This window comes from Lentinus tigrinus, assembly GCF_003813185.1.
Source record: "Lentinus tigrinus ALCF2SS1-7 unplaced genomic scaffold L226scaffold_65, whole genome shotgun sequence".
NCBI classification, from domain to species: domain Eukaryota; kingdom Fungi; phylum Basidiomycota; class Agaricomycetes; order Polyporales; family Polyporaceae; genus Lentinus; species Lentinus tigrinus.
Genome location: NW_027137974.1, coordinates 2,931 through 29,650, shown reverse-complemented (window position 1 = coordinate 29,650; position 26,720 = coordinate 2,931). Strand labels below are relative to the sequence as shown.

The 26,720-nt window shown below is 55.6% G+C and overlaps 9 protein-coding genes across 9 annotated transcripts; 5 read left to right on the top strand and 4 right to left on the bottom strand.

Annotated features, from left to right (window-relative positions):
- The first annotated feature begins 197 nt into the window (after positions 1 to 197).
- L226DRAFT_540764 (S-adenosyl-L-methionine-dependent methyltransferase) lies at positions 198 to 4,140 on the top strand. Its single transcript, XM_067681941.1, has 15 exons — positions 198 to 250; positions 306 to 511; positions 573 to 677; positions 736 to 841; positions 894 to 965; positions 1,306 to 1,338; positions 1,391 to 1,761; positions 1,869 to 1,999; positions 2,068 to 2,287; positions 2,345 to 2,449; positions 2,505 to 2,825; positions 2,879 to 3,255; positions 3,316 to 3,367; positions 3,428 to 3,505; positions 3,605 to 4,140. The coding sequence occupies exons 1-15, from the start codon at positions 239 to 241 to the stop codon at positions 3,786 to 3,788; spliced, it is 2,373 nt and encodes a 790-aa protein (XP_067528929.1). The 5' UTR covers positions 198 to 238; the 3' UTR covers positions 3,789 to 4,140.
- A 1,000-nt stretch (positions 4,141 to 5,140) lies between these two features.
- Positions 5,141 to 6,827, bottom strand: L226DRAFT_576464 (uncharacterized protein; the record flags this gene model as incomplete). Its single annotated transcript, XM_067685358.1, has 6 exons — positions 5,141 to 5,224; positions 5,292 to 5,330; positions 5,387 to 5,455; positions 5,782 to 6,282; positions 6,413 to 6,474; positions 6,566 to 6,827. The coding sequence occupies 6 exons, from the start codon at positions 6,825 to 6,827 to the stop codon at positions 5,141 to 5,143; spliced, it is 1,017 nt and encodes a 338-aa protein (XP_067528928.1).
- Positions 6,828 to 7,496: 669 nt separating this feature from the next.
- L226DRAFT_346055 (uncharacterized protein) lies at positions 7,497 to 8,892 on the bottom strand. Its single transcript, XM_067674105.1, has 2 exons — positions 7,775 to 8,892; positions 7,497 to 7,719 (listed from the first exon to the last, which is right to left on the bottom strand). The coding sequence occupies exons 1-2, from the start codon at positions 8,782 to 8,784 to the stop codon at positions 7,698 to 7,700; spliced, it is 1,032 nt and encodes a 343-aa protein (XP_067528927.1). The 5' UTR covers positions 8,785 to 8,892; the 3' UTR covers positions 7,497 to 7,697.
- A 1,039-nt stretch (positions 8,893 to 9,931) lies between these two features.
- Positions 9,932 to 10,678, bottom strand: L226DRAFT_548580 (uncharacterized protein; the record flags this gene model as incomplete). Its single annotated transcript, XM_067682608.1, has 4 exons — positions 9,932 to 9,984; positions 10,057 to 10,111; positions 10,176 to 10,464; positions 10,530 to 10,678. 4 exons carry the CDS (start codon positions 10,676 to 10,678, stop codon positions 9,932 to 9,934), a joined length of 546 nt encoding a protein of 181 aa, XP_067528926.1.
- Positions 10,679 to 11,526: 848 nt separating this feature from the next.
- Positions 11,527 to 12,279, bottom strand: L226DRAFT_517283 (uncharacterized protein; the record flags this gene model as incomplete). Its single annotated transcript, XM_067678509.1, has 5 exons — positions 12,191 to 12,279; positions 12,114 to 12,124; positions 11,913 to 11,967; positions 11,674 to 11,787; positions 11,527 to 11,612 (listed from the first exon to the last, which is right to left on the bottom strand). Exons 1-5 carry the CDS (start codon positions 12,228 to 12,230, stop codon positions 11,527 to 11,529), a joined length of 306 nt encoding a protein of 101 aa, XP_067528925.1. The 5' UTR covers positions 12,231 to 12,279.
- A 2,435-nt stretch (positions 12,280 to 14,714) lies between these two features.
- On the top strand, positions 14,715 to 15,398 carry L226DRAFT_473579 (HSP20-like chaperone; the record flags this gene model as incomplete). The annotated part of the gene is made up of 4 exons (XM_067676528.1): positions 14,715 to 14,833; positions 14,898 to 15,025; positions 15,083 to 15,192; positions 15,252 to 15,398. 4 exons carry the CDS (start codon positions 14,715 to 14,717, stop codon positions 15,396 to 15,398), a joined length of 504 nt encoding a protein of 167 aa, XP_067528924.1.
- A 465-nt stretch (positions 15,399 to 15,863) lies between these two features.
- On the top strand, positions 15,864 to 21,887 carry L226DRAFT_495799 (ARM repeat-containing protein). Its single transcript, XM_067677533.1, has 16 exons — positions 15,864 to 16,075; positions 16,130 to 16,254; positions 16,301 to 16,421; positions 16,474 to 16,978; positions 17,032 to 17,457; positions 17,511 to 17,598; positions 17,648 to 18,105; positions 18,160 to 18,463; positions 18,525 to 18,668; positions 18,736 to 18,881; positions 18,941 to 19,101; positions 19,156 to 19,266; positions 19,329 to 19,999; positions 20,058 to 20,600; positions 20,655 to 21,483; positions 21,538 to 21,887. Exons 1-16 carry the CDS (start codon positions 15,987 to 15,989, stop codon positions 21,791 to 21,793), a joined length of 4,977 nt encoding a protein of 1,658 aa, XP_067528923.1. The 5' UTR covers positions 15,864 to 15,986; the 3' UTR covers positions 21,794 to 21,887.
- Positions 21,888 to 22,039: 152 nt separating this feature from the next.
- On the top strand, positions 22,040 to 24,334 carry L226DRAFT_517274 (aminoacylase 1-like protein 2). Its single transcript, XM_067678508.1, has 14 exons — positions 22,040 to 22,289; positions 22,346 to 22,373; positions 22,431 to 22,705; positions 22,773 to 22,845; positions 22,902 to 22,991; positions 23,041 to 23,189; positions 23,238 to 23,262; positions 23,318 to 23,386; positions 23,443 to 23,525; positions 23,577 to 23,659; positions 23,721 to 23,736; positions 23,790 to 23,816; positions 23,871 to 24,016; positions 24,075 to 24,334. Exons 1-14 carry the CDS (start codon positions 22,127 to 22,129, stop codon positions 24,132 to 24,134), a joined length of 1,287 nt encoding a protein of 428 aa, XP_067528922.1. The 5' UTR covers positions 22,040 to 22,126; the 3' UTR covers positions 24,135 to 24,334.
- A 1,013-nt stretch (positions 24,335 to 25,347) lies between these two features.
- On the top strand, positions 25,348 to 26,295 carry L226DRAFT_576458 (uncharacterized protein; the record flags this gene model as incomplete). Its single annotated transcript, XM_067685357.1, has 2 exons — positions 25,348 to 25,435; positions 25,493 to 26,295. The coding sequence occupies 2 exons, from the start codon at positions 25,348 to 25,350 to the stop codon at positions 26,293 to 26,295; spliced, it is 891 nt and encodes a 296-aa protein (XP_067528921.1).
- Positions 26,296 to 26,720: the final 425 nt, after the last annotated feature.

Below are 26,720 nucleotides of genomic sequence, written 5' to 3'. Positions count from 1 at the left end.
GGCGAGAAATGGATAAACTTCCCAAGAATTTCCTTCCAGACATATTAGCTGTAACGAGGATCATCGTGGTCGAGATACAGAGACGAGTCGGAGCGCTGACGGGCCGCGGCCACGTAATGGGGATAAGATTAGATAAGATTCGCAGCGAACAGTTTTGATCAGCCTGCAAGTTACTAACTCCGACTCGTAGTTGTTCTTACTCTTGTTCTAGCCGCAGAAAATCAGCCAAACCATCAAGATGGCAAAGAAGGTAGACCAGAATGGCTTGCATGACGTTCATGAGGACTGATGTACTATTCACGCAGAAAGGAAAGGGCGCCAAGGGTGGCCAGAGTCGTGACGACGCCGCATGGGCTCGCACAGACGTAATAGAGCGCGAACATATGCACAATGAACGAATGGAAAAATACTACAAGGCACAAAATATCCTTCCAGAGGAAGAATGGGATCAATTTCTCGAGACTATGCGCAACCCGTTGCCTACCACCTTCCGTGTGGCAGGGAGTCGTCAGTAAGACTTCTCGCCATTTTTTGCGTGCTTCATGAACTAATTTTTGCCATGTTTGTCGTAGAGCAGCGAGGTTGTTGAACGACACGATCAAGGACGTCCATGTTCCTCACTTGGGCGGCGTTGTGTTCGAGGGAGAGGCCGTCTCCCCGCCGCAGCAAATCCCTTGGTCTGTTTCACCTAACTACTATCAGATTCGTAACATCTTTATCGAAATGATGCCTCAGGTATCCGGAAGGATTGGCTTGGCAATTCAACGTAGCGAAGAAGGTCCTTCGCAAGTCTCCGGAGTTCAAAAAGTTTCATTCGTTCCTCGTCTTCGAGACCGAGGTGGTGCGTCGTCTCCACCGCCTGACGTACAGGACAGATTGTTCATAGTATTCAGGGAAACATATCTCGACAAGAAGCTGTCAGCATGCTGCCACCTCTATTCCTCGAAGTTGAACCACATCATCGAGTGAGTTTCATCTTGAGTTCGACTCCAACGGCCAGCGTTATCTTCCGATACGGAGGACAGATCCATTGCCTTCCCTCGTCTCCGCATCGCATCGGAGATACTATTCGTTGTGTTTGTGACGTTTTCCAGACAAGGGGATTGTGCTGTTGGGACTTATCTCCGAGCAGAAGTCTTGACGCTGCTTTGCTGCGTTGATAGGGGAAATGAAGAGGGCCAGAAAGGTGCTGCCTGTTGCAAATTCAGCCTGCAGAGTTGGGCGTCGCTTGGTCTGGAGCCGCAGCCCCGCCGTGTCTCTGCTAGCGCCCCTATTCATCCATGAACTCACTCCTTAATCTCGCAGGTTATGGACATGTGCGCTGCTCCAGGATCCAAGGTAAGCTTTGATGGCCGGACCCCGGATCGTGCTCCTGAACTGAATTGCAAAGACCGCGCAACTGCTTGAAGCCCTCCATGCACACGACACGATCACTTCATCCTCAATCCCGTCGGGTCTCCTCATTGCCAACGACAGCGACTACAAGCGCACGCATCTCCTAATTCACCAATCCGCCCGCCTTCCCTCGCCCGCGCTAATGGTGACGAATCTTGATGCATCGATATTCCCGGCTATCAAAATCCCTTCAGAGCAAACGACCTTCCCCTCGAGCACCAAGGCGCGCGTTGCCGCGAAAAGACAATACCAGCTCTTGTTTGACCGCATTCTGTGTGACGTGCCATGCAGCGGAGACGGAACTCTGCGCAAGAACCCCGGAATATGGAAACATTGGTCACCGATGGACGGCAACGGCCTGCACAGGTACGTGCTTCCTGCATCCATCCGGTCGCCTTGTTGCTTAATTGTTGTCTGCTAATTTTGTTTGTCGTGCGTGCTGCTGGCTGCACTCGGAAATCTGGACCGCTTAGCCTGCAGCTTCGTATCCTCCAGCGCGCGATGCGCATGCTCAAGAAAGGCGGCCGCATTGTTTACTCGACGTGTTCAATCAACCCGGTCGAGAACGAGGCGGTGGTCGCTGCCGCGCTGAAGTCGATCCCCGGTACGTCGCACACCGGTCGAACATTACCTCAGAGAAGCACGTTGACTCATGCCGGACGTTCCGCGCAGGGTTCGAACTCGTTGACATGTCCAATCACCTCCCCGGACTGGTCCACCGTCCCGGCTTGACCTCATGGAAGCCAACTGTAACGAGGGAGATCAACACGGAGTTCGCGACATACCAGGATTACATACAATCCTTGGACGAGTCCCAGCGTGGGAGCAGCAAGATGCTCGAGTCGCATTGGCCTTCTTCCCCCGAGGCCGAGAACCTGCATCTATCGCGCTGGTCCGTACACCGCCCCGCTCCTATAGTTCGCTTCAGCTGATGAATTGTCATCCCCAGCCTGCGGATATACCCACACCTGCAAGACACCGGCGGTTTCTTCATCGCCATCCTACAGAAGAAGCCACCGGTTAAGGGTCCTGCAGCAACCAGCAAAGACCCGTCGTATGTTCCCCGAACCCATACTTCTTCTGCAGCACATTAATTCCAGACCTCTCAGCGACGGCAAACGCACCGCCGATGCTGTTGAAGGTCTTGACAGGCCCGACGTGAAGAAAGCTAAACTTGACTCCGAAGGCGAGGCGGGCAAAGCTCAAGATGCCGACGTTGACCAGGCTGATGATGCCGAAGAGGAGCTCCCCGAGGAAGCATTAGAAGAGCCGGCACCTTCTATGGACGTCGACCAGGCAGCTCCCGCTGCAGCAGCTGAGCCCAAGATTCGCTTCAAGAAAGGCAAGACCGCGGAGGGTGCCAGCGCCCATTTCAAAGAAAACCCGTACACGTTCATCGCACCCAACGATCCTATCATCAAAGCATGCGTGTAAGTGCCTTCCTCGTGACTGTATCCCTTTGTGGCCGCTGACGGGCACGCAGAGAGAATTTCGACCTTAGTTCGAATTTCCCCTCCTCCAACCTGCTCGTCCGGAATCCCGTCGGGGACACGGTGCGCTCGTTGTACATGGTGAACGACATCGTCAAGAGCGTCGTTCAGCACAACGACTATGCGCGCATCCGGCTCATGACATGCGGCACGAAGGTCTTCGGCAAGCAGGAGGGCACTGAGGCGAAGCGCGAGGGCGGCGAGACGCACTTCCGCGTCCTCAGCGAGGGTCTCCCCGTTGTCCTCCCCTACATCGGACCCAAGGCCATCATCCATGCGGATTTCGCGGCTCTCAAGATCTTCATGGAGTCGTACTACCCCCTGACCTCGGGGTTCCCTGAGTCCTTCCAATCAATGATAAACGCAAAAGGTGCGTGCAGGGCTTGTCCGTCTGCATCCGAGGAGCGTCTCTAATCGCAGAACGCTCCAGCCAACGGCAGTTACGTTGTGCGCTTCCAGCCCGGTCAAATAGAGGGTACTACGTGAGTGAACCCTATGTCCTGCCTCTGCGGCCCTACTCACGCTCGGTATCTGGACGGAAGGCTCGCGCATGAGCTCGTGCTACCCATATGGAAGTCCAACGTGTCCGTTATGCTCATGCTCGACAAACGGGCAAAGAGGTACGTACACGCCCACAACGAGGACGCACTGCTTGCCCTGGGCGTTCTCGTCAATGTCGTAACACCATCCGTTTGGCTCATCCTCCGGCATCTGTCTAGTGCGATGAGCATGCGAATCTTCGGAGAGGATATAACTACCGCAGCCCGCGAGGCCGCTGCGAAGAAGAAGCAGAAGAGCGAGGCCACCCCCGATGCCCAAGTCGACACACCCATCCTCGAGGATGAGAATGCAGGTATCACCGTGGAAGAGGTAGAAGCAGTGGCTGTGGGGAATACGGCATAACAGTCCACCTCCGTCGGCGGAGTTCAAGCTTCGGGGCAAGAAGCAAGAAGAAGCCTCATTGATGTCCCATGTTCATTGATGTAACTGCGTTATCGCCCTGTGTACTAGTAGTGTCAAGGTGTTCTGTACAAACTTCCTAGTCGTGCGGTCCTAGTCGTGCGGGTGGCCGCCATCGTGCGACGATTTTCTCGATATCTCATGCGGGAGGAGGAGCCTGGAGGAACCATGTTCCCGGAGAGCGCCGGTGGCGAGATTATATTCGCAGGACATTGAATATACGGAGAGGATAGCATCGGACTCTACATATTCCATAGTGCATCGTGCAAGGCCTATCAGTCATTATCTTCGCAGACTGTGTCGATACTTAAGGGCCGGAACGACGCTTAGACGTGTCTCGTCGGTACACAGTCTCTAGTCATCTCACCCAAGTCAGCATTCAAGTCGGGGGGGAGGGGGGTATGTAGAGTACTACTAGTAAACAGTAGTGGCTTTGGTAAGCCGATCAGACTATGAGACTCGTCAAGTTCGTTGTCGTCTCGGTACGCATATTACGGTTGAAGGCAACTGACGACATGGGGCTCAAGCTCAAGTTTCAAGTCCGCGGTTCCTCTGGCGCTGAGCACATGGCATTAGGAGGGAATGGCAGAACGTGGTACTGTACGTCTGTCAATCTTGCCTGCTGTTTCTCAACCATAAGAGAGTGCATACCAAGAGCGAAGTACAGTATGAATGTCCTGACCAGTGACCAGTACTAGTGGACTTGGCGGAGGGTAGCGAGGACCACTACTCGCAGGCTGAGGCTTCAGAAAGCACGCGACGGATAGCAAGCGAATGAGTAACCGCATGGCGTAGCGTGTTCATATACTAGGAATCGTTACGAGTCGGCAACGCATGCGCAGGTCCCTTCTGACTAAACCCGTAGTGGCTCATGTCTTGCATCGGCGCGTCCGGTGGTGAGACCCAGTGCTTGCACCGTCACATGCAAAAGGTTTCAAGCGTCTGTGCCAGTGTATCTGTCACTCCCGTTCGTAAACGACTTCCACAAGTACGAAAGACATACCTGAGGAGTCCGCTGTGACCGGGATTCATCCATTGCGCGATCTTGTATTTGGAGTGATCGCGAGGGACCTGCAAGCAGACATCGTCTCCGAAATGCGAGTACTCTGCATGACGAGAGCAAGTTGCCACAAAGACCATAGCGACCGACGTGCCACCCACTGCTCACCGTACAGCCTAGGCCTGCATGCAAGATCGCAAAGCATTGGCTTCAAAGCCGCATTGTTGTCGCACAAAGCAGCGACCCAGGCGGACATTGACAAGACGCGCTTGGGCCACCGCGTCGGCACACCACATCAAGCGCACGCATGGGACGCCGCGTGCAATGTCAATGCGAGCGCAAAGCGTCGCGGTGGCGGCGAGTGGAGGGCCAAAGCTACCTGCGCGGTGCGCGCATATAAGAACGGGGGCGCGGTGGGGGTTGGGCTGCACTCACCCCCTACTCACCCTCATTTCTTCTGCCTTCGTCCGGTCCAAGGTCGGCTTCTGCCTCATCAAGCTTCAAGCTTCAAGACTCGGCGCGGTGCGGGTGCGGGACAGACTTGGGATTGGGAGAGGGAAAGGGAAAGGGCAAGGTGGTCGGACTCGCGCGCCTCGACTGAGAAGTTTGTCTGTGAGAGAGTGTCTCAGAGACAAACGACTCCGTCGGGACGCGCCTGCCCGCGGTGCAATGTAGGGAGATCGTACGGAGTCGGGCACGCGCGCACCCATGTGTTAATTATCTGTGAAGATGTCACCGCCGGGTCGCGCGTAGCATAAACCTGCAGAAACCAACGTGCACAGCAACTTTGCGAAGCAAAAACCCGAGCATGCAATAAACAAGTAAGTACCATCCATACGCACAAACCACGAACCCGCCATGCACCCATGCGCGCCGAGCTCATCACGACATAATGCCAAACACAAACGCCGTCAACGCCATCGCAACCGCGCTGACCGCCAAGTTCGCCTGCGCAGAGATCGCACCGTTGCCGTTCCCGCCGGTCGCGCTCCCCGAGGACGACGGCGCGGACACCGTGCTCGTCTGGGTGACCGCGCTGGTCGACCCCGACGCCTGCGCCGCACCCGCGCTTGTCGTCGCGCCCAAGTTCAATCCAGACGACACCGTCGTGCCCGCGCTCGCGTCGCTCGTGCCCGTGCTTGCGGGCCCGGAGCTCGTCGCAGAGACAGACGCGGTGCCAGAGGCAGAGGCAGAGGCACTGGCAGAGGCACTGGCAGTCGCGCCGCCGAGGTAGCTGGGCGCGGCCACCGCCTTGGATGGGTCGGTGAGTGCGCCGACGCCCCACGGGATCTTCTGCCCGTCGGGCTGGGTGTCGTTCGCAGGGGGCGTCGTGGACCCGTCCGCAGCGGCGATGGTGAAGCGCGTCGTCCAGGTGAGGTTCTTGGGCGCGGCGGACGATGAGAACTGGTAGAAGTAGATGGCCGAGTTGGGCGTGACCTGTGTGGTGTGCGATACGCGAATGAATTTCGCCCGCGCGCGAGCGCAGTCGTTGTTGATCATCAGCATCACGAAGTTTATCTATCGTCTCTGCGGAGATGTGCACCGCAGATACAGAGATGGGACTCACGTCGGGGCAGGGGTAGCTGAACGATGTCTGGCTCGCGTCGGTGCCGTCAAAGGTCGCGACAGCTGCGTGAAGGAGATTGTGGACAAGGGGAATTGATTAGCTATGCTTGGGAGCGGGTGGTACGTGGGAGTGCATATGTGCGCGGTCACGTACTTGTGATATGGACCATATTCCAGTTGTCTCCAGACATGAGCTCGACGCTCGTCTCCTTCCACAGCCCCGCAGGGTCCGGCGTCCACGAGAATGTGCAATTTGTGCCCTCCTTGAAGACGTCGCCAGGACCGGGCGCGGTGGGACCGACGCCGGGGACGACGTCCTGGGTCGCCGCGAGAACAGGCTTCAGGTTTCCGGTGAGACTCTGGGTGCTGCTGTGTCCGGCGAGGACACCGGCGAAGAGGTGGTTGAAGCCCTTCATTTTGGCTTGGGATAAAATATATCTGAGACCGCCTTCAGCCAGGCTTGCGACTGGGGCGGGGGAGCCTCGTAAGTAGACGATGCCACTCACAAATTACTGGAAGAAAGCTAGTACTCGGTTTGTAGACGCGAACACGAAAAGAATGAGAGCACGACCGGGATGCGAAGCGCAAATGAAGGGAAGGTTGAGGGAAGGACGTTCCGGATGTGCTGATTGCGGGAGGGAGGAAGACGCGAAGATCCTCGGTCTATTCGTCTTTATACGCGCCCCCGCAAAACATACGGCCATCGAAAGCCACCCCTGGGAAACACAGCCTCCGTCTACCCTACTACTAGGGCGGATCAATATCATGTCGTGCATAGCGTGTGCCGACAATTCGGGCGCAAATCACCTCCGGTACTACTTTGCACTGGTAAGCCGATGGACCATTGGTCCAGGGTGCGGGATAGCTTGGATGACTGATGAAGCCACGCACTTACACGTATGTGTAGCAGGTGAACCTTCTTGCAGCCTGTTCTCGCTGAAGGAACACAAAGGTCGGAGAAAGCATGAGGAACAGGGCCCAGACTTACTTGCAGTGAGTTCTGCAGCAGAAGTTTTGCTTGGCAACACGAGACGTCCGGCGGCATCGCCACAGATTGAAGATTCAAATGTATTGATCGAAGAGGTGCCTGCAAATTCAGGAAGAGTTCAAGAAGAGGCTGAACTCGAAGTTCGCATGGGACGTAGCATTCTCGTCGTCAATGTCCAGCACGGCCGCGATCAACAACCTCAGTACAGTAGCCCCAGGCCAGTTAAATCACAGAGGACGTCCAGTGACGGCTGAGTCGGTTTGAAACTACAAAATGACTACGCGGCGTAGTACAACCCTCATCTCACATACCACTTCGCCCTATACAATGGGTCAGCAGCTTGGTATCAACCAAGTCTCTGAACTGACAGCTCACCGGTCAACGTCCTTGCCGCCAGCCACTTGAGCGGCAAATATGTCTTCCATGACGCTCGACCATCGCGCACAAGCATGATCCCTCTTCTCCGCGGTATAACTTTCATCTCTAGGGGCAGGAAGGACGACGCGAAACCGTTCGAGGTTCGAAAATGTGAACATGATGAATGCTACCATGTTGGGATCAACTCCATCGCTAACCGGAGTAGTGAAGAGTTCGAGCACCCGCATGCTGGGTGAGGACAGCAACGGTTGGGGAGGCTCCGCATTGGTATCTCCAGTCTCCATAGGGAATGTGGTACGCACAGCAAGCCTGACCACAGAAAGATATGGACAGTGTTTGACAAGTGCGAGGAGCCCTTGGAACGTAGGCAATTCGGCCTCCTCGGCGAGATGGAACGGATAGAGAATCCTTGGTACGAGGCTCAGGCACTGCAGGTGCGGCAGGCTGCTCGCCAGTTGTACCAGGAAGTCGTCGCTGAGCTGGAAGACGACATCTATCTCTAGCTCGATCCTGTGCAACGATGTGAGGTCACAGAGCGAACGCAGGTACGTTGCGCCATCGGGAAGAGACCGCAGATATGGTTTTATTCCGCCGCCGATCAGAAGATTCGTGAGGGACCGCTCGTCGCCACGGTAGGCGGCTCGGATGTTTTGAAGTTGAAGTGCCCCGTTGGTGAATAAAATGGAGAGGAGGCTGCGTAGGTACATTCCCCCTACACGCTCGTCTTCGGCAGACTCGAGCCACAACAACATAAGACTCTTCAGGGATGCCGGGTTGATAGAGGACAAGAAATATGTGGGTGGATCGCTAGTCGTGCCTATACCGGTTAAGTGCAGCTTGCGGAGGGAAGAGAATAGGCTTGTACTTTGCGAGACTCGAGTGTCGGCGTCGGACCAGTGGCTGTCCATGCACATTTCCTCCAATGTTGGCAGTGATGCGAGATGGATAATGATTGGGGGTTCGAAAAGGAGCTCAACTTGCATCCACACCCTCCTCAGTGAACGCATCTCGGGGAAGGCATCTATGATTGACAGTTTGGTGGCTTCGTCGGTCTCGCTGCCACGATAATACTCATTCTCCTGGATCTATGGGGTAAATAGGTAGGATCCCGCGCCGTAAAGAGCAAGCACGTGGATCCTACGTACCTCGTCTGCAAAGACTCTCAAGGGGAATCGGACTGTCAAGAGTTGCGGGAGCAAGAGAAGACGGACATATACTGGATGCGACCAATGATGCTGGAAGACGACATCCGTGAGATTTGGGAAAGACCCCCCGTGCTTCCTATGGAGGTAGTCCTGTAGCGGTTGTAGTACTGAGGTACTATCAAGGTGACATCTGGGATTGTCGAGATAGGGCAATCGTCTCCCTACGGATCGTATGCGGGGGATAAACTTGTCCAAGCGATCCCATGTCGCGTCTGTCGCCCCGGAAGTCAAGTACTGAAACATGACAGTGAGTGACCAGATGTTAGGAGTCCCTTGCAAAACAGCCTCACCAATGTACGTTCAGACGCCCTGTAGTTCCGGACTTTCCTTGGGAGGATATACCGCACGAGGACGAAGATGTCTGGAATTTCGCGCCATAACACATCCTGAGCAACGTCCCTGAACTTCCTGCAGGTGCACGCAAGCGCAGCGAGGGTACGAAGGGCACTCTCTTTCCGAAATTTGCACTGTGGGAGCCCGTCGGTGTAGTCGTATCCATCAATGCACTCGAAGATGTCCTCGAGACTATCGACGATTGTCAAACATCGATGCATCTGCAGGCGGCATTTCAGTCAAAACACCCGCCGGGGATAATGATTCTTACGATATACGCGTAGAGAGGGCACGGGTCTTGGGTGCAGTAGCTGAGCACACAACACGTTGCGATGGGAGTGACCTGAATACACTCAGATGCCCGATTTGGTTCCCTCTTATGCTCAATCTTATCTTATCATGTAACGATAAGATGAGATGTACCGTGACGCCGCCCCTTCGACCTCGGCAAGGCAGAGAGATTCTGACCCATCGCGTGCCTAAGACAACATGTGCGATTATCTTATGGCAGATACCATGCATACAGGCGATACTTTTGAATTGACTTATACGTGAGCGTAATATATTCATCAGTGAGTGGGTAAGGTACAACAATAAGAGGTCATCCATCCGAGTGTTACATAGAGCGAGATGAGTTGCAACCCGAGAATCGAGGAGTAGCACCAACATCTCCAAGGGTATCATGAGTAGGTGAGCTATCGCTATGCGCAATAGCTGAGATCCGCGCCTGGGTATGTGCACGAGGCCATGACACGGTGAGCATGCCGTTCTCCATGGTTGCCTCCAGGTCGTTCGTCTATGGATGCCGCAACGATCATGTCAGTGAAAGGACATTGAACCAGTCATGTACCGCCACTTACGGTACATCCAGCAGGAACAGAGACGACACGGCGGAAAAAGCCGTACTTGATCTCCCGAACTTGCAAAATGCCAGAGCGGCCCGCAGTCGACACCGCTTCGTCTCCGTCTTCGTCATGCTCATCAATGGCCTGAGCGGAAGCAGTCGTGGAGAGCACATGCTGACGACGCTCGCCGCTGACGATGAGCCGGCCGTCGACAACGTCAACGGACACATCCTCCGGGCGCAAGCCGGGCAACTCAAACACGGCGGTGACGAGCGGATTGTCTCCGTCATCCCACAGTTCCATCCTGCAGATATACGCGCGGAAATGTATCAGCAAGAAAGGTTTCCGAGGCAGGACGGGGTAACTGACCTCGGCTTATAAATCCGCTGCTGATTCCGACGGAGTTTCAGGGCGCGAGCGTACGCGACGAGACGGCGAGTCTCATCGGCGGACATAGTCCGTCGAAGTCGTTTCTCGAGAACGGATGAAGCCTTGGAACGCGGAAGACGGACGGGCATTGCGGGTAAAGGCGGGCTGGGGATGGCGAAGGCTTGTACGGGTCGTGGCTTGAGTTACGGAAGAGATCGAGACGCGGATGAGCTGAACTATATACCACCCACAAAGTGACTCAGAAGGATTCAGGAATGGAAGTGAAGTGATAATGTTGCAAGCTGCAGTTTATGACTCGGAGCTGCGCTAGGGCTCGACCAAGCAGATTTAGCGCCCACGATATAGTCAACGTGAAACTTCTCTATGCCGAGTCATTACTTACAGCACTAATGTTGTGTTGTCGCGGCACCCTAGTGCAAAGGGGCGTACAATCTCCGATAGTGAAGCAAGATGTGAAAGCTACTTGCCGACGATTCGGGTCGAACATCACCCATAGGCGGATCATACCTTCGTCTGTCCTTGAACTTGTGAGTTCACGACATGGGCGAAACCTGATACTTGGTTGTACTCACCGATGCGCGACGCGGGCAACGTGTATACGTGCCGAGTTAGTTGTTCGGACACGCATGGATCGGGAAAGTTAGGACGCGGCCCCGAGTCGGAAGACATTGAGACGACATCGCACCACCAGTGCGGGTAACTCAGGGGAAGCTCATCATGTATCCGTGCAATCTTCCAACGATAGCCCTACACGCGCACGCCGCGCCGACCGCTGCCTGCGCAATACAGTCAGAGTCATCGGAAGATACCGGAACGTACCACGCAGAGGGCGCATAGAGCTACAGCCCACAGTCGTGCTATTTGTTCACAGCACCCGGACAGAAGCCGACAGAGAGACGCAGAAAGAACGTGGAATTAGGCACCGACTCTACAGGAAGGGATATGGTTCCGGGGCGGTGTAACCGTTCTATGCTCCTCAGTGCGCGCCGTGGCCCGCAACGTGCGCCGCCTTACTGTTCTGCCATGCATCGTAGCGCTTCGCCCACGCATACGTGCCGTAGCCTAGGAGGAGAGTGAACACAGGCCTCCGGGTGGAGAAGGTCACGAGACGCGGAGAACGTACCGAAGGCGAAGGGAATGACCCAGTAGACGAGCTGAGAGGAGAGGCGGCGGTAGCCGTTGAAGAGGTAGCTCGAGAACATGTTCTTCGCGGCGCGTTGGCGGAAGGGAGACACGCCTGTTCGCCATCAAGTACAGGACAGATGAGCATGTACGGCCGAGATGGGTCGGCAGACAAAATGCACCGGAGCAAGGCATACAGTTCAGCACTTCGTGGTCTCCAACGAGAAAGCAAGCACGCACCGTAGGTAATGACACCCTTCTGCTTCTGAACACCCCTGTCGCCCCACCAGAGGTTCTGAAGAAGTGCAAGTATGCCCGTCAGCGACCACGTCCACACTAGCGTCACGTTCCAACGCCTCTCCGTCCTCTGAATTCTCTTGTCGCCAGTCCACCTCACAAGCAGAGTTTGTCGCGACGCGGCAGACAGAATGCAACACTCACGTAAACCTTGGCTATAGAACGCACATATTGTTAGAGTTTTGCTGAACACTGCACGATAGTGTGTGCAAGTCACTCACGGCCAGGCATTTCACTTCGGCGGATCTCCGTAGGCCTCATCGTCGCAGACTTTTGGCGTTATGCACGGGTAGGTAGAGGTGGAAGAGAGTGAACAACACGTCGTTTGCGTCGGGTGAGTTCGCGACAGCATCCCGACACCGGCGCCCAGACTCCCGTCGCCACGCGCCAAATACGGACAAACACTAGCTTGACGGCGACCACGACGTCAGGTTCGTCATGCTCATTCCTTGGCATAGTCTGAACCCCATTCTCACTGCTCTTGACATTGTGGACCGACAGGATGATCACAAACACGACATTGTACAACCTCGCGAACTCGCTCGGTGCGCTGGCGATGCTGACGGTGGTGCTTTACCACTTCGTCGCGGTCAACTCCCGTACGCTCGCCAAGCACGGGCAGGCAGTCTCGCAGTGAGACGAGTCATAGCATATGCATGGGCATTGGTGCGTTGATGATAGACTCGTGTTGTGCGCGGCCAAGTTAACCAACTTGCTCCATTGGCAGGCATAGCATGTCCACCGTGACCCTGCATGTATGTGTACGCCGTGGAATGACTCCTTGCGACTCACGCCGAGCCATTACGGCTGCTTCTACTTTCATTTATCTCACTATCCGCTGTCAATAACCATCTGGACACGTATGCTCCTATCATTATTCAGTTTCGTCTGCCACACGATACTTCGAAAGTCAGGCAGGTTTACTGCAGAGCGCATTCCTGAGCTCACACCGCGCTCAAATATGGATGTCAGGTGCGCAGTTCTCACTGGTGTTCACCGTGCAACATAAAGTTCTCAGCATCAAGGAGATTGTCCTGCCATGCGATCATCTTTCTGGTGCACGCTTGTTCACGTCGCCATTGAGCGCGAATCCTTCGCATGCATCCTTGATGAAGGGAAAGCGTAGTGACATCTGACATGTCACTATTTGCTGCCGAATGTCGTAGGCAGGCAGGGCGTTCTCTGCTGCGGTGACCGATGTGTACTTTTACGCTGTCGGCGCTGTCCACTTGTGTCGTTCGGCTGGGTGATAGGTGTATGTCCTGACATTGCGATACCTACTCACCTGCACAGGTTGGACTCCTTGTGACTGACCGCACTGCGGATTTCGACCTCCAGCCTCCACGGCATGGCATACCGCAGAAATTCACCGACAATGCGCCGTCTCGTACCATTGCACCAGGTGAGTTTCGCCTTGTCTCTCAGGATGTACCATCTATCGAACTCAACTGCTGAACGCGGTTCTGGTTATTCAGAACCCTTGGGCCAAGTCCACATTCCTGGACTTGCACAGCATGATGCAAGTAATATGAACTTCGTTGCTCTAATGCTGAATATGTCGAACAGACAGACATACACGGCTCCCACATATAGGGTCGCATGGTCTCCTACTGTCGAGCCGCAGCTGTTCAAGAACTAGGAGGCTATCGGCTATCGGAACGAGTCATGCTGCATATCTAGGCAATAGTATAGTTCTCTTCAGTCCTGCATCTTGTGCTACAGTGCTACGCAGCTCACCACTTGCCTCATTCGTAGAAATCAGCTGCACACACATACGGGCGTTGACTCTCTGCGACTCATGGTCACTATTGCTGCCGATTCTCAAGTCATATAATGCGCTGATGCCTGGCCGTGACACGTATGCACCTAACTTCGTCCGCGAAGCAGTACGAATAATGACCGGTGTACCGTGTGGCTATGCTGTGCACCGCGGCCGGCTGCGGACGTTAACGTTTGTGCATGGCGGGATTGGACGCCTGGTCACGGTGAGCATGTTTCCTCATTCTCATCTGCAAATGTCAAAACCTCACATAGCATGGCCAAGAGGAAATACCCTTCGATTCGTCATCTAGGTCCGAACCCCGGTCGGGGAGGACCTCCACGCTCGGCGCAGCTTATGTATGTAAGCGTATAACAACAACCCATAGAGCTTAGAGAGTGGTCGTATCTTGCCATGCTGTTCACACACTGAGTCCGTACAGTCCACAGTCTGTGCAGTTCACGGTCCGCGCAGGACACACCGAATTGCGGTTGTAAGCGCCCCCAAGTCGGCTGCGGAGGGAAGCGGATAAATAAAGCGCCCGGCCGCTGCACTGCTTCCGCCGGTCCTTACTCACCTCCGCCACTGCACGGCCTTTAGTGAACATTCTGCTTGATCATCCTCGATGACGATGACTTCAGAATGTCAGATTTACGGCGCACGCATACACCGCAAATCTCGGCGAAAAAGTCGCTGCGACAGGAGGAGGACGTGTGTCGGCACGGGTCGAGTCATGATCCGTTTTGGCTTGGAGAGGGCGGACCATAGAAGGCAACGGAATCATAATGCGGGGTACGCCAGATCCTTGTGCCAGATCCCCACGAACTTGAGTCACCGAGGTATATAAGCCGCTCCCCTCCGAAACTTCAGCCCACAATCCCCCCGCCACAGACAGGCGAAAACTACTACACCTCATGTCTCCTCAGTACACGACACTCTCTGCATACCCAGTTTCTCGCACGGCGTTCACGAAGGTGCAGAAGATGATGCAGGCGCAAAAGGAGGACCCGCGGTACCGCGACCTAGACCGCATGCTTGCCCGAGCGTACATCGAGCTGCAGCGGCAGAGGATTCAGCAGAAGAGATCGGGTGTCTTCATGCCCAGGTACGTCCGTGTCTCGCCTCAGTCTTCGTAAGCGCAACTTCTGACATATGCGGCCTACTTTCAGGATGGACCTCTGCGATGATCCGAACAACCCGTACATTACCGCCATGCTGGAGGTTCCCGGCATGAAGGCCGAGCATCTGTCCGTGCGGATCGAGCATGGACGGCTCATTGTCGAGGGCGAGCGAACGGGTCCTCACCTCCATGTGAGCGGGAGTGGAAGCGCGAACGCGTCCTCGGAGCCGAGAGCGGACGCGGTATCACCTGAGTCGGAGGTCGCCACACTCGCGCTGTACCCTGTGCGCGAGCTCAAGTATGGCAAGTTCCGTCGCGAGATCAACCTCCCAGCTGGTGTCAACGTGAGTCTGACCGTTTGCGTATCCAGATTGTTCCGGCAGCTGATTGTCCTCTCCTGTAGGCTGTACACGTCCGCAGCACCCTCGTTGAAGGCATGCTGACCATCTCCTGGCCGCGGGACCCTGCTACCCTTGTTGAGCAGCCTGCGGCCAACCATTCTTCCCTTCCCACCACACTTTACCCAAGCAACACCGCTACCGACGTTTGAAACACCTGGGTACTCCCGCCACTGCACCTGCTTGGCCTATATCCGTCTCCCCATTGTTCGCCCCATTCAGTTCAGTCACGTGCCCACCGCTCTGCTTTCGTTGTCCGCTTTCTGACCCTTCCCGTCTTCCGTCGAGCATCATTCCTGTTTCTTCTTTCCCTTGGACTAGGATATCTCATGCCGTAGACGATTGCTTGCCTTGCAGTAACGTTATGGTCCCCCCGCACGCATTAACGTTATTACCTACTGCATACCTAGGGTACATTGTAGCATATTGACTCTCCTCTCTTCCTGATGTGATTACCTGACAACAGCTCTAATATGTACGCGTATGGATTCCATTTTTTGAAACGCATGAGACCAAATGCCTAAGGACGCCGAAATCAGCGCGAAGTACATAAGATCGGCATCTCCCGGCTCCTGTATGTAAGTACAGTAAGTATGCTCTCCAGGTTTGGACGACTTGCAGCTTGACCTTCCTCTTATCCCATTTCCGCCGCTCTGTCTCAACCTCGCTTCTGCTTTGTTTGATGCTTGTCTCGTATTCTGGAGGACTCTTGTAACCTGGACGGTCGGAATATTTGAACTATGGGCAACGCGCAATCCCTGACGCGCACGAGCGGTGCGTTAGACTCGTTTGTGGCTGAATTGGGTGGGGACGTGGTGTACGAAGGAAGGTACGTGATTCGCGCTACTTGGGTATGCTTGTTGTCACCTATCTACCTCCCTAGTCTCGGTTCTGCTCGGTTTCTGAAGACGGTGAAGAGTCGGCACAAGAATGGGTACCTAGTGGTCAAGATATTCATCAAGCCCGACCCGGGCATGAGCTTGAGGAAGTACCACAGGAGACTGAAGAGTATGTAACCAAGTGCATGTTATGAAATGTAGCTGATGGTGCGAAGTGGAACGCGAGGCGTTGGCGGACATCCCGAACGTGTACAGCTACCAGTCCTTTGTGGAGACGGACAAGGCGGGGTACGTGATACGGCAGTGGGTCGCGAGCAACCTCTACGACAGGATAAGGTGCGTCTCTGCATGCTCTTCGCCACCCCATATTCAACCATGCGCCCGCCAGTACACGCCCATTCCTCAGTCTGGTCGAGAAGAAGTGGATTGCCTTCCAGATACTGAACGCCCTCCGCGACGCGCGCAACCGCAAGGTCTCGCACGGCGATATCAAATCTGAGAACATTCTAGTCACCTCGTGGAACTGGGTCTATGTCTCGGACTTTGCCTCGTACAAGCCGACGTACCTCCCTCTAGACGACCCGTCCGACTTCTCGTTCTTCTTTGACACCTCTGGCCGACGCTCGTGTTACATCGCACCTGAACGCTTCTACACTGCGAGCGAGAACCCCGATATCAGCGCGAAGAAGTCCAAGTTAGCGAGCGAGGATGGCGAGGGGAAGAGGGACGGCAAGGTCACGGAGGCGATGGACTGCTTCAGCGCGGGCTGCGTCATCGCGGAGTTGTTCCTGGAGGGCAAGCCGTTGTTTACTCTCAGCGAGCTCTTCAAGTATCGCGAAGGAGAACTCAAGGTCGATACACAACTCTCCGTTGTGGAGGACGAGGGTGTGAGGGTGAGTGCACTTGTTGTGCAGCGTTACCCTCTTTCTCAGACTCGCGCTCGCAGCAACTCATCAAGCAGATGATCGCGATTGACCCTTCGACGCGTCCTACGTTCGACACGCTCCTGCACACGTCCCGCGGGACGGTCTTCCCAGAGAGTTTTTACTCCTTCCTGCATAACTATGTCTCGTCTGTGAATGAAGTCAACTCGCCTTCTCTCTTCTCCGCCTCCACCACGCCGTCCGCTGGCCCTTCCTCGGCCACTCTTTCCGCGCACAAGGGCGCAGGAGCCGCCGGCTCGTCAAGTGCCGCCTTGAATGGTGACATGCCGAATGACCCTCTGCCAAGCGACTCTGACCACCGGATGGAAAGAATATGGGCGGACTATGAGAGCGTCGAACCGTATTTGATCAATGAGACGGTCGAAGAGACTGTCATGGACGTGAAGGTCGACTACACGCCTCAGCTGATCTCGACACGACCGTTCCATGTAGGTGATTCGTCGCGCTTCATTGCACCGCATATCCTCATTGCAGGATGTAGGATGTACTTCCGGTCGAACTTAGCATCCCAAACCGCGAGAGCAAGCTACACAGTGCGTGGTCTGCGGGGAAACGAGCGGCGGCTGAAGGTATACTTTTCGTGATCTACGTACGCAATCGAACTAATATAGTCAACAGATGGCCCTGCACTTATCATCCTGTCTCTCATATGCGCGAACATCCGGAACTGCTACCTTCCCAGCTCGAAAGTCCGCGCATTGGACGTCTTCCTCGCGCTCTCCTCCCACTTGACGGACGAGGCCAAACTTGATCGGATGGTCCCGTACATAGTGGACCTCCTGCACGATGATGCGGCCATTGTCCGCGCGGCTGCACTTCGCACTCTCATGCAGGTGCTGATGCTTGTGACGGTCATTACGCCTTCGAATGCGGCCATATTCCCAGAGTATATCATACCAGCCATCGCACACCTCGTGCGCGACCCGGAGGTGTTGGTTCGCTGCATGTATGCGCAGATCATCGTGCCGCTCGCGGACACAGCGGTGCGATACCTGGAGATGGGACAAGCGCTGAAGGCACACGGCTCTTACAAGCTCTCGCCGGATACGCAGGAATATGACGAGGCACATTTCGAGGTGCACGCTTTGTTCATCCTGAACTGACATGCGCTGATCCTTACTCTGTACTAGGTGTCATACGATGCGAGCATGAGCGACCTCCAGAATAGCATCCAAGAGCACCTCGCCACGCTGTTGGTCGACCCATCCAGCGTCGTGAAACGCGCAGTCCTCCACAACATATCTTCTCTATGCATCTTCCTCGGCCGCCAGAAGACGAATGACGTGTTGCTCAGCCATATGATCACGTACCTGAATGACCGGGACTGGCTGCTGCGGTATGCGTTCTTCGATAGCATCGTCGACGTGGCGGCATGTGCTGGTGGCCGCAGCCTCGAGGAGTACATTCTGCCGTTGATGATTCAAGCTCTTTCTGGTGCGCAACCGATTTGCGGTACCGCACGTGTTGGGGTCATACTGACTGGGGTTCCTGGCAGATGTCGAGGAGACTGTAGTCGCGAAGGTCCTCGCATCCCTGACTAGCCTCTGCGAACTTGGGTTGTTTCAGAAGATGCGGATATGGGAACTGATGAGCGCAACGCTGGGTTTCCTCTATCATCCTAATATCTGGATCAGGCAAGGTTCGTCTCCGGAACGCATTTACGACCCTTGATGTGTGGACTGACATCGTCACCTCCGATATCGAAGGCGCTGCAGCGTTCATTGCGTCTGCTGCAAAGCACCTGCCTCCGAGTGACGTGTGGTGCATCCTTTATCCGTCTTTGCGGCACTTGCTCCGGTCGGACGTCCGAGAGGTGGACGAGAGGACACTGCTAATGGTACTGAAACCTCCGGTACGTTACTATTCTCGCAACAGATCGGCAGCTTTTGTGACTCAACCTTACTTGGCTAGCTGGACCGGAAAATCTTCGAGGCTGGGGTTCAATGGGCTATGAAGGCCGACAAGACTAACTTTTGGAGGTCGCACCGGAGCACGAAGTCTGAGTCACCCCGGGAGAGCATGGCCTCAGTTCGACAATCCGGGACACCGTCCTCGCGCGTCAGATCGGAAGAGTGGGTGGATCACCTTGCATGCCATTGTTAAGTGCTCATACGGGCATGATGTAGGGATGAGGCCCAGATATCGAGACTTCAACAACTTGGTATGACTTCGACCGAGGAAAACAAGTTGCAAGCGATGAGGGACTATGTCGTCAAACTGGCGCGCGCGATCTCCAGGTGAGCATTGGAACATCTGCGCATATGCATCATCATCTCATTAATGCGTGTTCCATATACAGCTTTGCGTCGCGAGTCAGCGTTGAGGTGGAGTCAGATGCACTCAAGGTGACAACTACGATTGAACTGCAGAAACTCGGAGTCGTGCCGCAGACTGTCTTCCTGCGGACGCCTGAGTTAGAAGGGCGGCCCTCCCGGATATCCGCTCACCGACTGAACTCGGAGTTACGATCGCCAGGCACGCCCCGCACGCATCGTACCCTGAGCATCGACCACGGACCCACCGCCACGGGCGCCCCTTTCGAGGACCTCCGCCGACGACTTGCCCTCATCAACAATTCTGCAAACAGCCTCGCAGTCCCTGGCTCGCGCGAGCCGCGCAGTCCCGTTCCGCACCCTCTCTCTGTGGACACCGGGCTGCCCCCAGCGCATGCACAGCCTGAACTACCGCAGCTCGAGCGGCCCGGCAGCCCGGCAGAATCTACGGTGTCGAACACGAACTCGTCCGCGCTGCGTGCGATGCATCGCTTCCCTATTGGAGATGGGCAGAAGGCCGCACCTGCGGTGGGATCGTCGAAGGCCAGTGCGACGGGTCTGTTGGAGGCGCATGCGCAGATATTGTCGGAAGGCTCGCAGTCGCCGTCTGGGAGGACGTCGCCGGTGTCGGTTGCTGGTACGGTTCGAGGGCAGGAGAGGCCACGTCTTCCGTCGATTGCCCCAATATCCAGTTATGGTGAGTCCCTCTCACCACTCGCTATTCCTCAACGAGTCGCTTACGCTGCATCTTATAGACGGGCAAGAGCCTGGGATCAGCAACCTCCTGGAGCACTTGTACCTTGATAACAACCGCGACCTCCAGAACGACTTCGGCCCCAGAGTACACGAAGGCCCTGTCCGCCGACGGAATGCTGCGCGCCACAGCTTCATGCCTCGGGACGGCAGTGCGCGCCGCTTGGAGGCGTCCCTCATCGCACACTTCAACTCACACTCGGAAGCGATAACCGGCATCGCGGTGTCGCCCGACCACATGTTCTTCATATCCTCGTCTGACGACAAGACGGTGAAGGTCTGGGACACTGCGCGGCTGGAGCGGAACGTGACCAGCAAGCCGCGGCATACATACAACCAGCACCATGCGCGGGTCAAGTGCGTGTGCATGCTCGAGGGCTTGCACTGTTTCGCCAGCGCTGCGGACGATGGGAGCTTGCATATCGTTCGCGTGCATGTAAGTCAGAGCGGGACGCTGCCCAAGTACAGCAAGCTGCAAGTCGTTCGCGAGCATCGCATGGATACCCCTGGAGAATATATCACTAGTATGGTCCACTACTCTACAGGTGAGGATACAGTTGTTCGTGTTGAGACATCGACAAACCATATCTTTGATCCAGATACCTCCTCGAACCTGATCTACGCCACTACTCACTCCGCCATCACCATCCTCGACCTCCGCGCGATGCGCTCCCTCCAGCGGATGGAGAACCCTCGACATCATGGGCCGATCACATGCATTTGCCTAGACCGGAAGCGGGCTTGGGTTATTTGCGGGACGTCAACAGGTGTCCTTTCTCTCTGGGACATCCGCTTCGGTATCCTCATCAAGAGCTGGAAGGTCGGTCTGTCCTTGAAGGGACGGTTCGGGCGGGTGCACCAAGTGGTCGTACGCCCGACGAAAGGCAAGGGCAAGTGGATCGTCGTCGCAGTGGAGACTCCGAAGAGCGCCACGGACAGTCCGTCGCATACCCTTCTTGAAGTCTGGGACATCGAGACGACAACTCTGGAGGAGTCGTTCACCACAAGAGCAGTTGTGAACGCGTCTGAGGCAACAGAGGAGCCCAAGGAGGTCAGCGTGGACGAAGCTGAGGCGAACCCTGCTGCTGCTATCGCCGCCCTCGTCCGTGCCCGACAGGAGAGTGGCTCGACCGATGGCATGGCAAAACCTGCCGGTTACATCGGAATGGAGACGCCTCGCTTGGAGACGCCACAACCACCACTCCCCGATGTTCGAGCGGTCGTGGCTGGAGCGGAATTCGGTGGACATACAGTCGTACACCGATCGCATATGGCCGAGCCGGACTCAAAGTCATCGCGCTCCTCTGGCAAAGGATTCTTGATCACTGGCTCGGAGGATTGCAAGCTTCGCTACTGGGACCTCGGTCGGCCGGAACGGTCTGTCGTCCTAAGCGGTATTGAGGTTGAGAGCGATAAGCCTACATACAGGTGCGTTTTGCAAAACAGTGTCTTGAGGTGCCATTGCTGACGACCTGTGTTTAGCTCAATCCGCGCACCTTCAGGGAATGCCTCCTCGTATATCGAGACCTGGGCCACTGCGCACTCTGCGAGCCAGCGCGACCGTCCTCCGCAACGCTTATCGCTCATCAACCATAATCAACAGAACCTCTTGAAGGGGCATCAAGATACCATCGCTGCGCTCGCCTGCATAGATTCCCCATTCCGTGGCGGCCTTGTTAGTGGCGATCGCGCGGGCGTTATCAAGGTGTGGAGGGTAGAGGCTTTCGACCAGACATGAACTATGCTGTAGCTATACGTCATCCTCGGTTGCTTTCATATAATTTGTATCATATGCTCCTGCGTACTTTGGATATTCAATCAGTCGTTCGTGCTTGAAACGTTGGCGTTGACTGCTCTCTAGAAAGCCTTCTGGAGATGCGGGCACGACGGACCGCCTGACGCTAACCTAATCTCCATGCGAGATAAGATGATCCGTGTGGCGTGATATGCTCGCATGATACAACCTTGTACGGTCATCCGTCCTCCTACCCGGGCCCCCCACGAAGCTCCAGCATATATACAGGTGCTGACAGCATGACAAGGCACACCTTTCTTGGCTACTACCATCACCATGGCTCCCAGTGCGGCTGATGTCTTCTGGCAACCCGGAAGTCAGAGCGCAAATCCTAACATCGCGCAAGGGGACATCTACAAACCTGAGTATTTTGAGTATATCTCTTCAACGATCTCCGCTCTGGACAAGGAGCTATTCGCGTTGAATCAAGATATCCATGGTAAGACAAGCGCAAATCTACTGTAAAAGTCTGACGCGCAAGTTCGATGTCGCAAGATCATCCCGAACTGAGATTCGAGGAACGGTGCGTTGAACCCATATACACTGGCATTCATCAAGCTGTGTTCTCATTCAGCCTCAGCCATGCTCACGATGTCTTGACGGCCTTCGTTGAGAAACAAGGCTTCGATGTTACTCGCAACTATCTCCTGGAGACTGCGTGGGTCGCGACGTACAAGCATGGGAACGGCGGACGCACACTTGGGGTCAATTCAGAAATGGACGCCCTACCTGGCATCGGACATGCGTGTGGGCACAACCTAATTGCCACCGCAGGCGTCGCAGTGGCTTGTGCGGTAAAGGCTGCTCTGGAGAAGTTCGACATCTCCGGAACAGTCGTTCTCCTCGGTACACCAGGTACTCTTCACTGGCACCGTTACCTCTGATCATTGGCATTCGTTAACGATCTTCTCATCTGTCGTAGCTGAAGAAGGCGGAGGAGGAAAAGTGATCCTCCTCGAGAAAGGGGCATATGAAGGCATGGATGCATGCGTCATGTACGCCCGCCGATCATCGAACCACCAACTCTTGCAAATTGACCACCGTTGTGCAGGTGCCATCCCGCTCCCGGGCCGCCACACTCCCTGAGTCTGAGCAGCTGTCTCGCTTTGCAGCGTGTCATCGCCGAATACCATGGCCACACGTGGGTTTCCTCGACACGGTGGTATGGCGGTGACTGATTCCTCGCGCAGGGCGCACGCTGCATTGTCTCCTTGGGAGGGACAGAATGCCCTCGACGCAGCCGTTCTTGCATACACAAATATATCGGCTCTGCGACAGCAGCTGAAGCCCACCCATCGAGTCCATGGTATCATTGAGGGCAAGGATTGGACTCCAAACAGTTGGTCGGTTTGTTCATCCACCCAGACTATTGGCTGAGCTGTTGTAGTTATACCCGACTATGCCAAGATGAGGTGAGTATGTCTCGAGATCGTGCTCCGTTCACAATAACAATCCCTCTTCGTTCAGCTATTATGTCCGCGCACCGACACGTGCAGAGGTCCAAGCTGCAGTCAAACGTGTCATTCCGTGCTTTGAGTGTGTGCAGTTATTTCTCGTTCGACTTCCCCACAACTGAACGTGCAATCTCTCAGGGCGGCAGCGCTGGCTACGGGTACCAAAGGGGATGTGCAGCTGAGTGGTTCCACAAACGACATCAGACAGAACAAGGCACTCAGTGAGCCGCTCTTCCTGTGCGAGGCGAACACTGCTCACATCCGGAATACAGGCGACGAGGTGGCGGATGTGTACTCTAAGAACTTCGGTCCCGTCGACTATAAGCATGGCATACAGTCGGCGTCGACAGACTTCGTGAGTGCATCAGTCCACCATGTTCGATTGCACTGTACCTACTACTTAGCTTTTGCGATAGGGCAACGTAACATACGGTGAGACGTTCTGATCTTAGCCTTGATGATGGACTCCTAACATGAAAGACTAGCACTCCCTGCGATTCATCCCTCTTTCGGTGCGTCCGGTCTGAGATGTTCCGCATGCATCCTTTCACTGACACTTCCAACAGCAATTCCGACTAAAGGTAGCAACCACACGCGAGCCTTCACGGATGCCGCCGCGACCAAGGAGGCCCATCAGGCTATGCTGAATGTCTCGAAGGCTTTGGCAGCTACCGGAATGCGTCTTCTTAGTGATGACGACTTCGCCCAAAAGGTCCGTCTTGGTGACTGATCTTTTCCCGGGGCAGTTTGTCCGAACTGACACCCACTAGGTTAAGGATACCTTTCAGGAAGATCTTCGCTTGCGGAAGCTGGAGGCGGAGATGGCCTGAACGTATGACGGACGAAGTGGTATGTATCAGCATGTGTGTACAATCTCTGCAGTCTTCGCAGACTCCGTTCTTGTGTATTCGCTGAACAGCAGTACGTAGGAACTAGGGGACCATAGGGACTTTTGCCTTCGCAGTACTCGAGACTATGATCAGTTTGATGAACAGTGATGTGGTCCCCTGACCAAAATATTACCTGGTGCGTGAATCGGTCTCGTGCCCCGATACGAGTTGGAAGCCGCGGTCCACCACACGTGACTAGGTCAAGATCTCTGAGACGTTCCTCGGACCGGCCCCGGAGTCCTGGTCGTTCACTCCAGAATTCAAAAGCAACGCGTACGGTGGCGAGAGCCAGGGCATCTGGATCACACGCATTCAGCACTCACGTCGGAGCAGTCAGAGTCTCGATAGCTTCCGATTACAGCCTGAGCAGAGACAGTCGTCGTGGTCGTGATGGGTTAACTCGGTCATCAGGCTTCAGGAGGGACGGTTGCAGATGTAAGCGAGGAGAGGGCGCCTAGCGAATGAGGTGTGCGAATCAGGACCTTGGACTAAGACCACCACCATGACAATCATGGGTGGCTCAGCGGCGCGCCTCCCCAACAGAGGCCCAAGGTACAGCTCTTCGGAGCTGTAAGCTGTCGTCTCTGCCCCGATAGACGGGGTAGAGGAAGGCCCTACCGGAGGGGGGCCAACCTATCAGAGCGAGTATGGTCTCTCGCAGCCACTGGATGTGGCGGGCAACGACCTGGGGGTGGGTCTTGAGGCTGCAGGTCCCCTAGAGGGAAGTAGCTACTTCGTTGCTGACTGTACCTAACCTGAGTGAGCTATGATCCGCCCATCGAGTGTACACATCAGTCGGGGACGGGCAAGAGACCCGCCACCGCACCACGTTCCACGACGGCGACGACCCCCGGTTTGACCTTGACAAAGGGTGAAGACGTCGCTAGATTGGCGGGACCCAGACAAAGGGCGCCAGAGATAACAAACGCGATGGAGAGCGCTTTCAGAGGGCGTTTGTAGCGGAGAATAAAAATTCTGAAAGCAACGCCCCAAACGCACCGGTGGTGTATCGCGCGTGGACCAGTGGCTCATAGGTTATATCTACGCTGGAATCACGACCCGGGAAGTTCTCCTCATCTGTTTCTGAGCGGTCCCAGTGGCTCACACACTTTGTCCCAGCGATCCCACCTGCACGCGAACCTCAGACTCACCGATGCCCGGGAACGAGCAAACCGACATGCGCCCGAACAAGCGTACGAGGGGAGATGGAGAGGAGGACATGGACATAGAGTCCAGCATCAGTATGTAACATCGCTCCTCGTAGATGGTCGCAGCGCATAACCGACGGATGTACATAGTGGCGGGTACTATGGTCCTGAAGTACCCAACCACCCCCATCCCCGAGGGTGTCACAGAGGAGACCTTCGACATGTTCAAGATGCCGTACCTCCGGGCCTTTGACTCGGTCGAGACGACAGGCAAGCCCGCGCACTGGGATGAGTGCCCGCACGGGAGGAAGACACGCGCCGGTGCGCCACTGGAGCAGCCGCTCCTCCCGCATCAAGAGTTCCTGGAAGGGCCCTTCCCCCACACCCACATCCCTGAGTACCGCTTCTTCAGCAACCTAAACGCAGCCCAAATTCAGGCGGTGCGCCAGCGCGGCAGTCAGGTCCTCGCTGTCATACCACACGGAGGCGGTCAAGGCTTGCTCAAGCGCGCGAAACTCGTCGCCACAGCGGTGGAGAGCTTCCTCCGCTCCCTCGCCTTCGAATCTAATGAGAGGAAGGCCTTCAATGTCAAAGTCTACGAGCCCGAGGTGAAGAAGCTGGACCCGAACAACCCCTTTGGGAAGCCACACGCGTTCTTTGTCGACCTTGGCCCGAACGCAGACGCCCTCCGTAAGTTCCTCCTCTGGCAGGAGGTCTTCGCCGTCAATCCATCCCTTTCCTTCACTATCCTCCCGATCGACAACCGCGAGGCGTCCTGGAAGGTGTGCGTCATCTCAGGAGATGACATCGAGCCAAACGCCACCCACGCTGTAACGTCTATCGAGAACCTAACCGCGGCGAGCGGAAATAAAAAGGATCGGGACAGGGTATGTAGTGAGCGAGGTGGGATGAGGTTCCCGACTGGTCAAGGTCCGGAGCTGGTTCTCGGGTAGCGGTAGGGGGACGTAACAGGGCGAATCAGACAGGGAGACTCAGCGGTGACTCGTCCGAACGGGCAATAGTTACTCGGAGACGGTTGCGGTACCGGGGGCTTGGACGGAAGACGGTGACGGGGACGGAAAGGGACGAGTCCCTGTTGCTGCCCTTTTTGCTGAACCGGACGGCGAGCGGTGAGCGGTAGACGGTGCGGTACGGTACTGGAGGGCGGTAGGCAGGGACTAGGGGGGTCCCCGACAGTGAGAACCGCCGGACGTTACTTCCGATGGTATAGACGGTAACGGAAACGGTGTCGGAGACGGTGGACGGTGCGGTCGGTGGACGGTCGATATGAGAACTTTCCTGTTTTTGCGGTGGGGCGGTCAAAAGACTGAGAACTGTGCGGTGAGGGGGAAACGGAGTCCGAGGTTGCTTCCTGCTA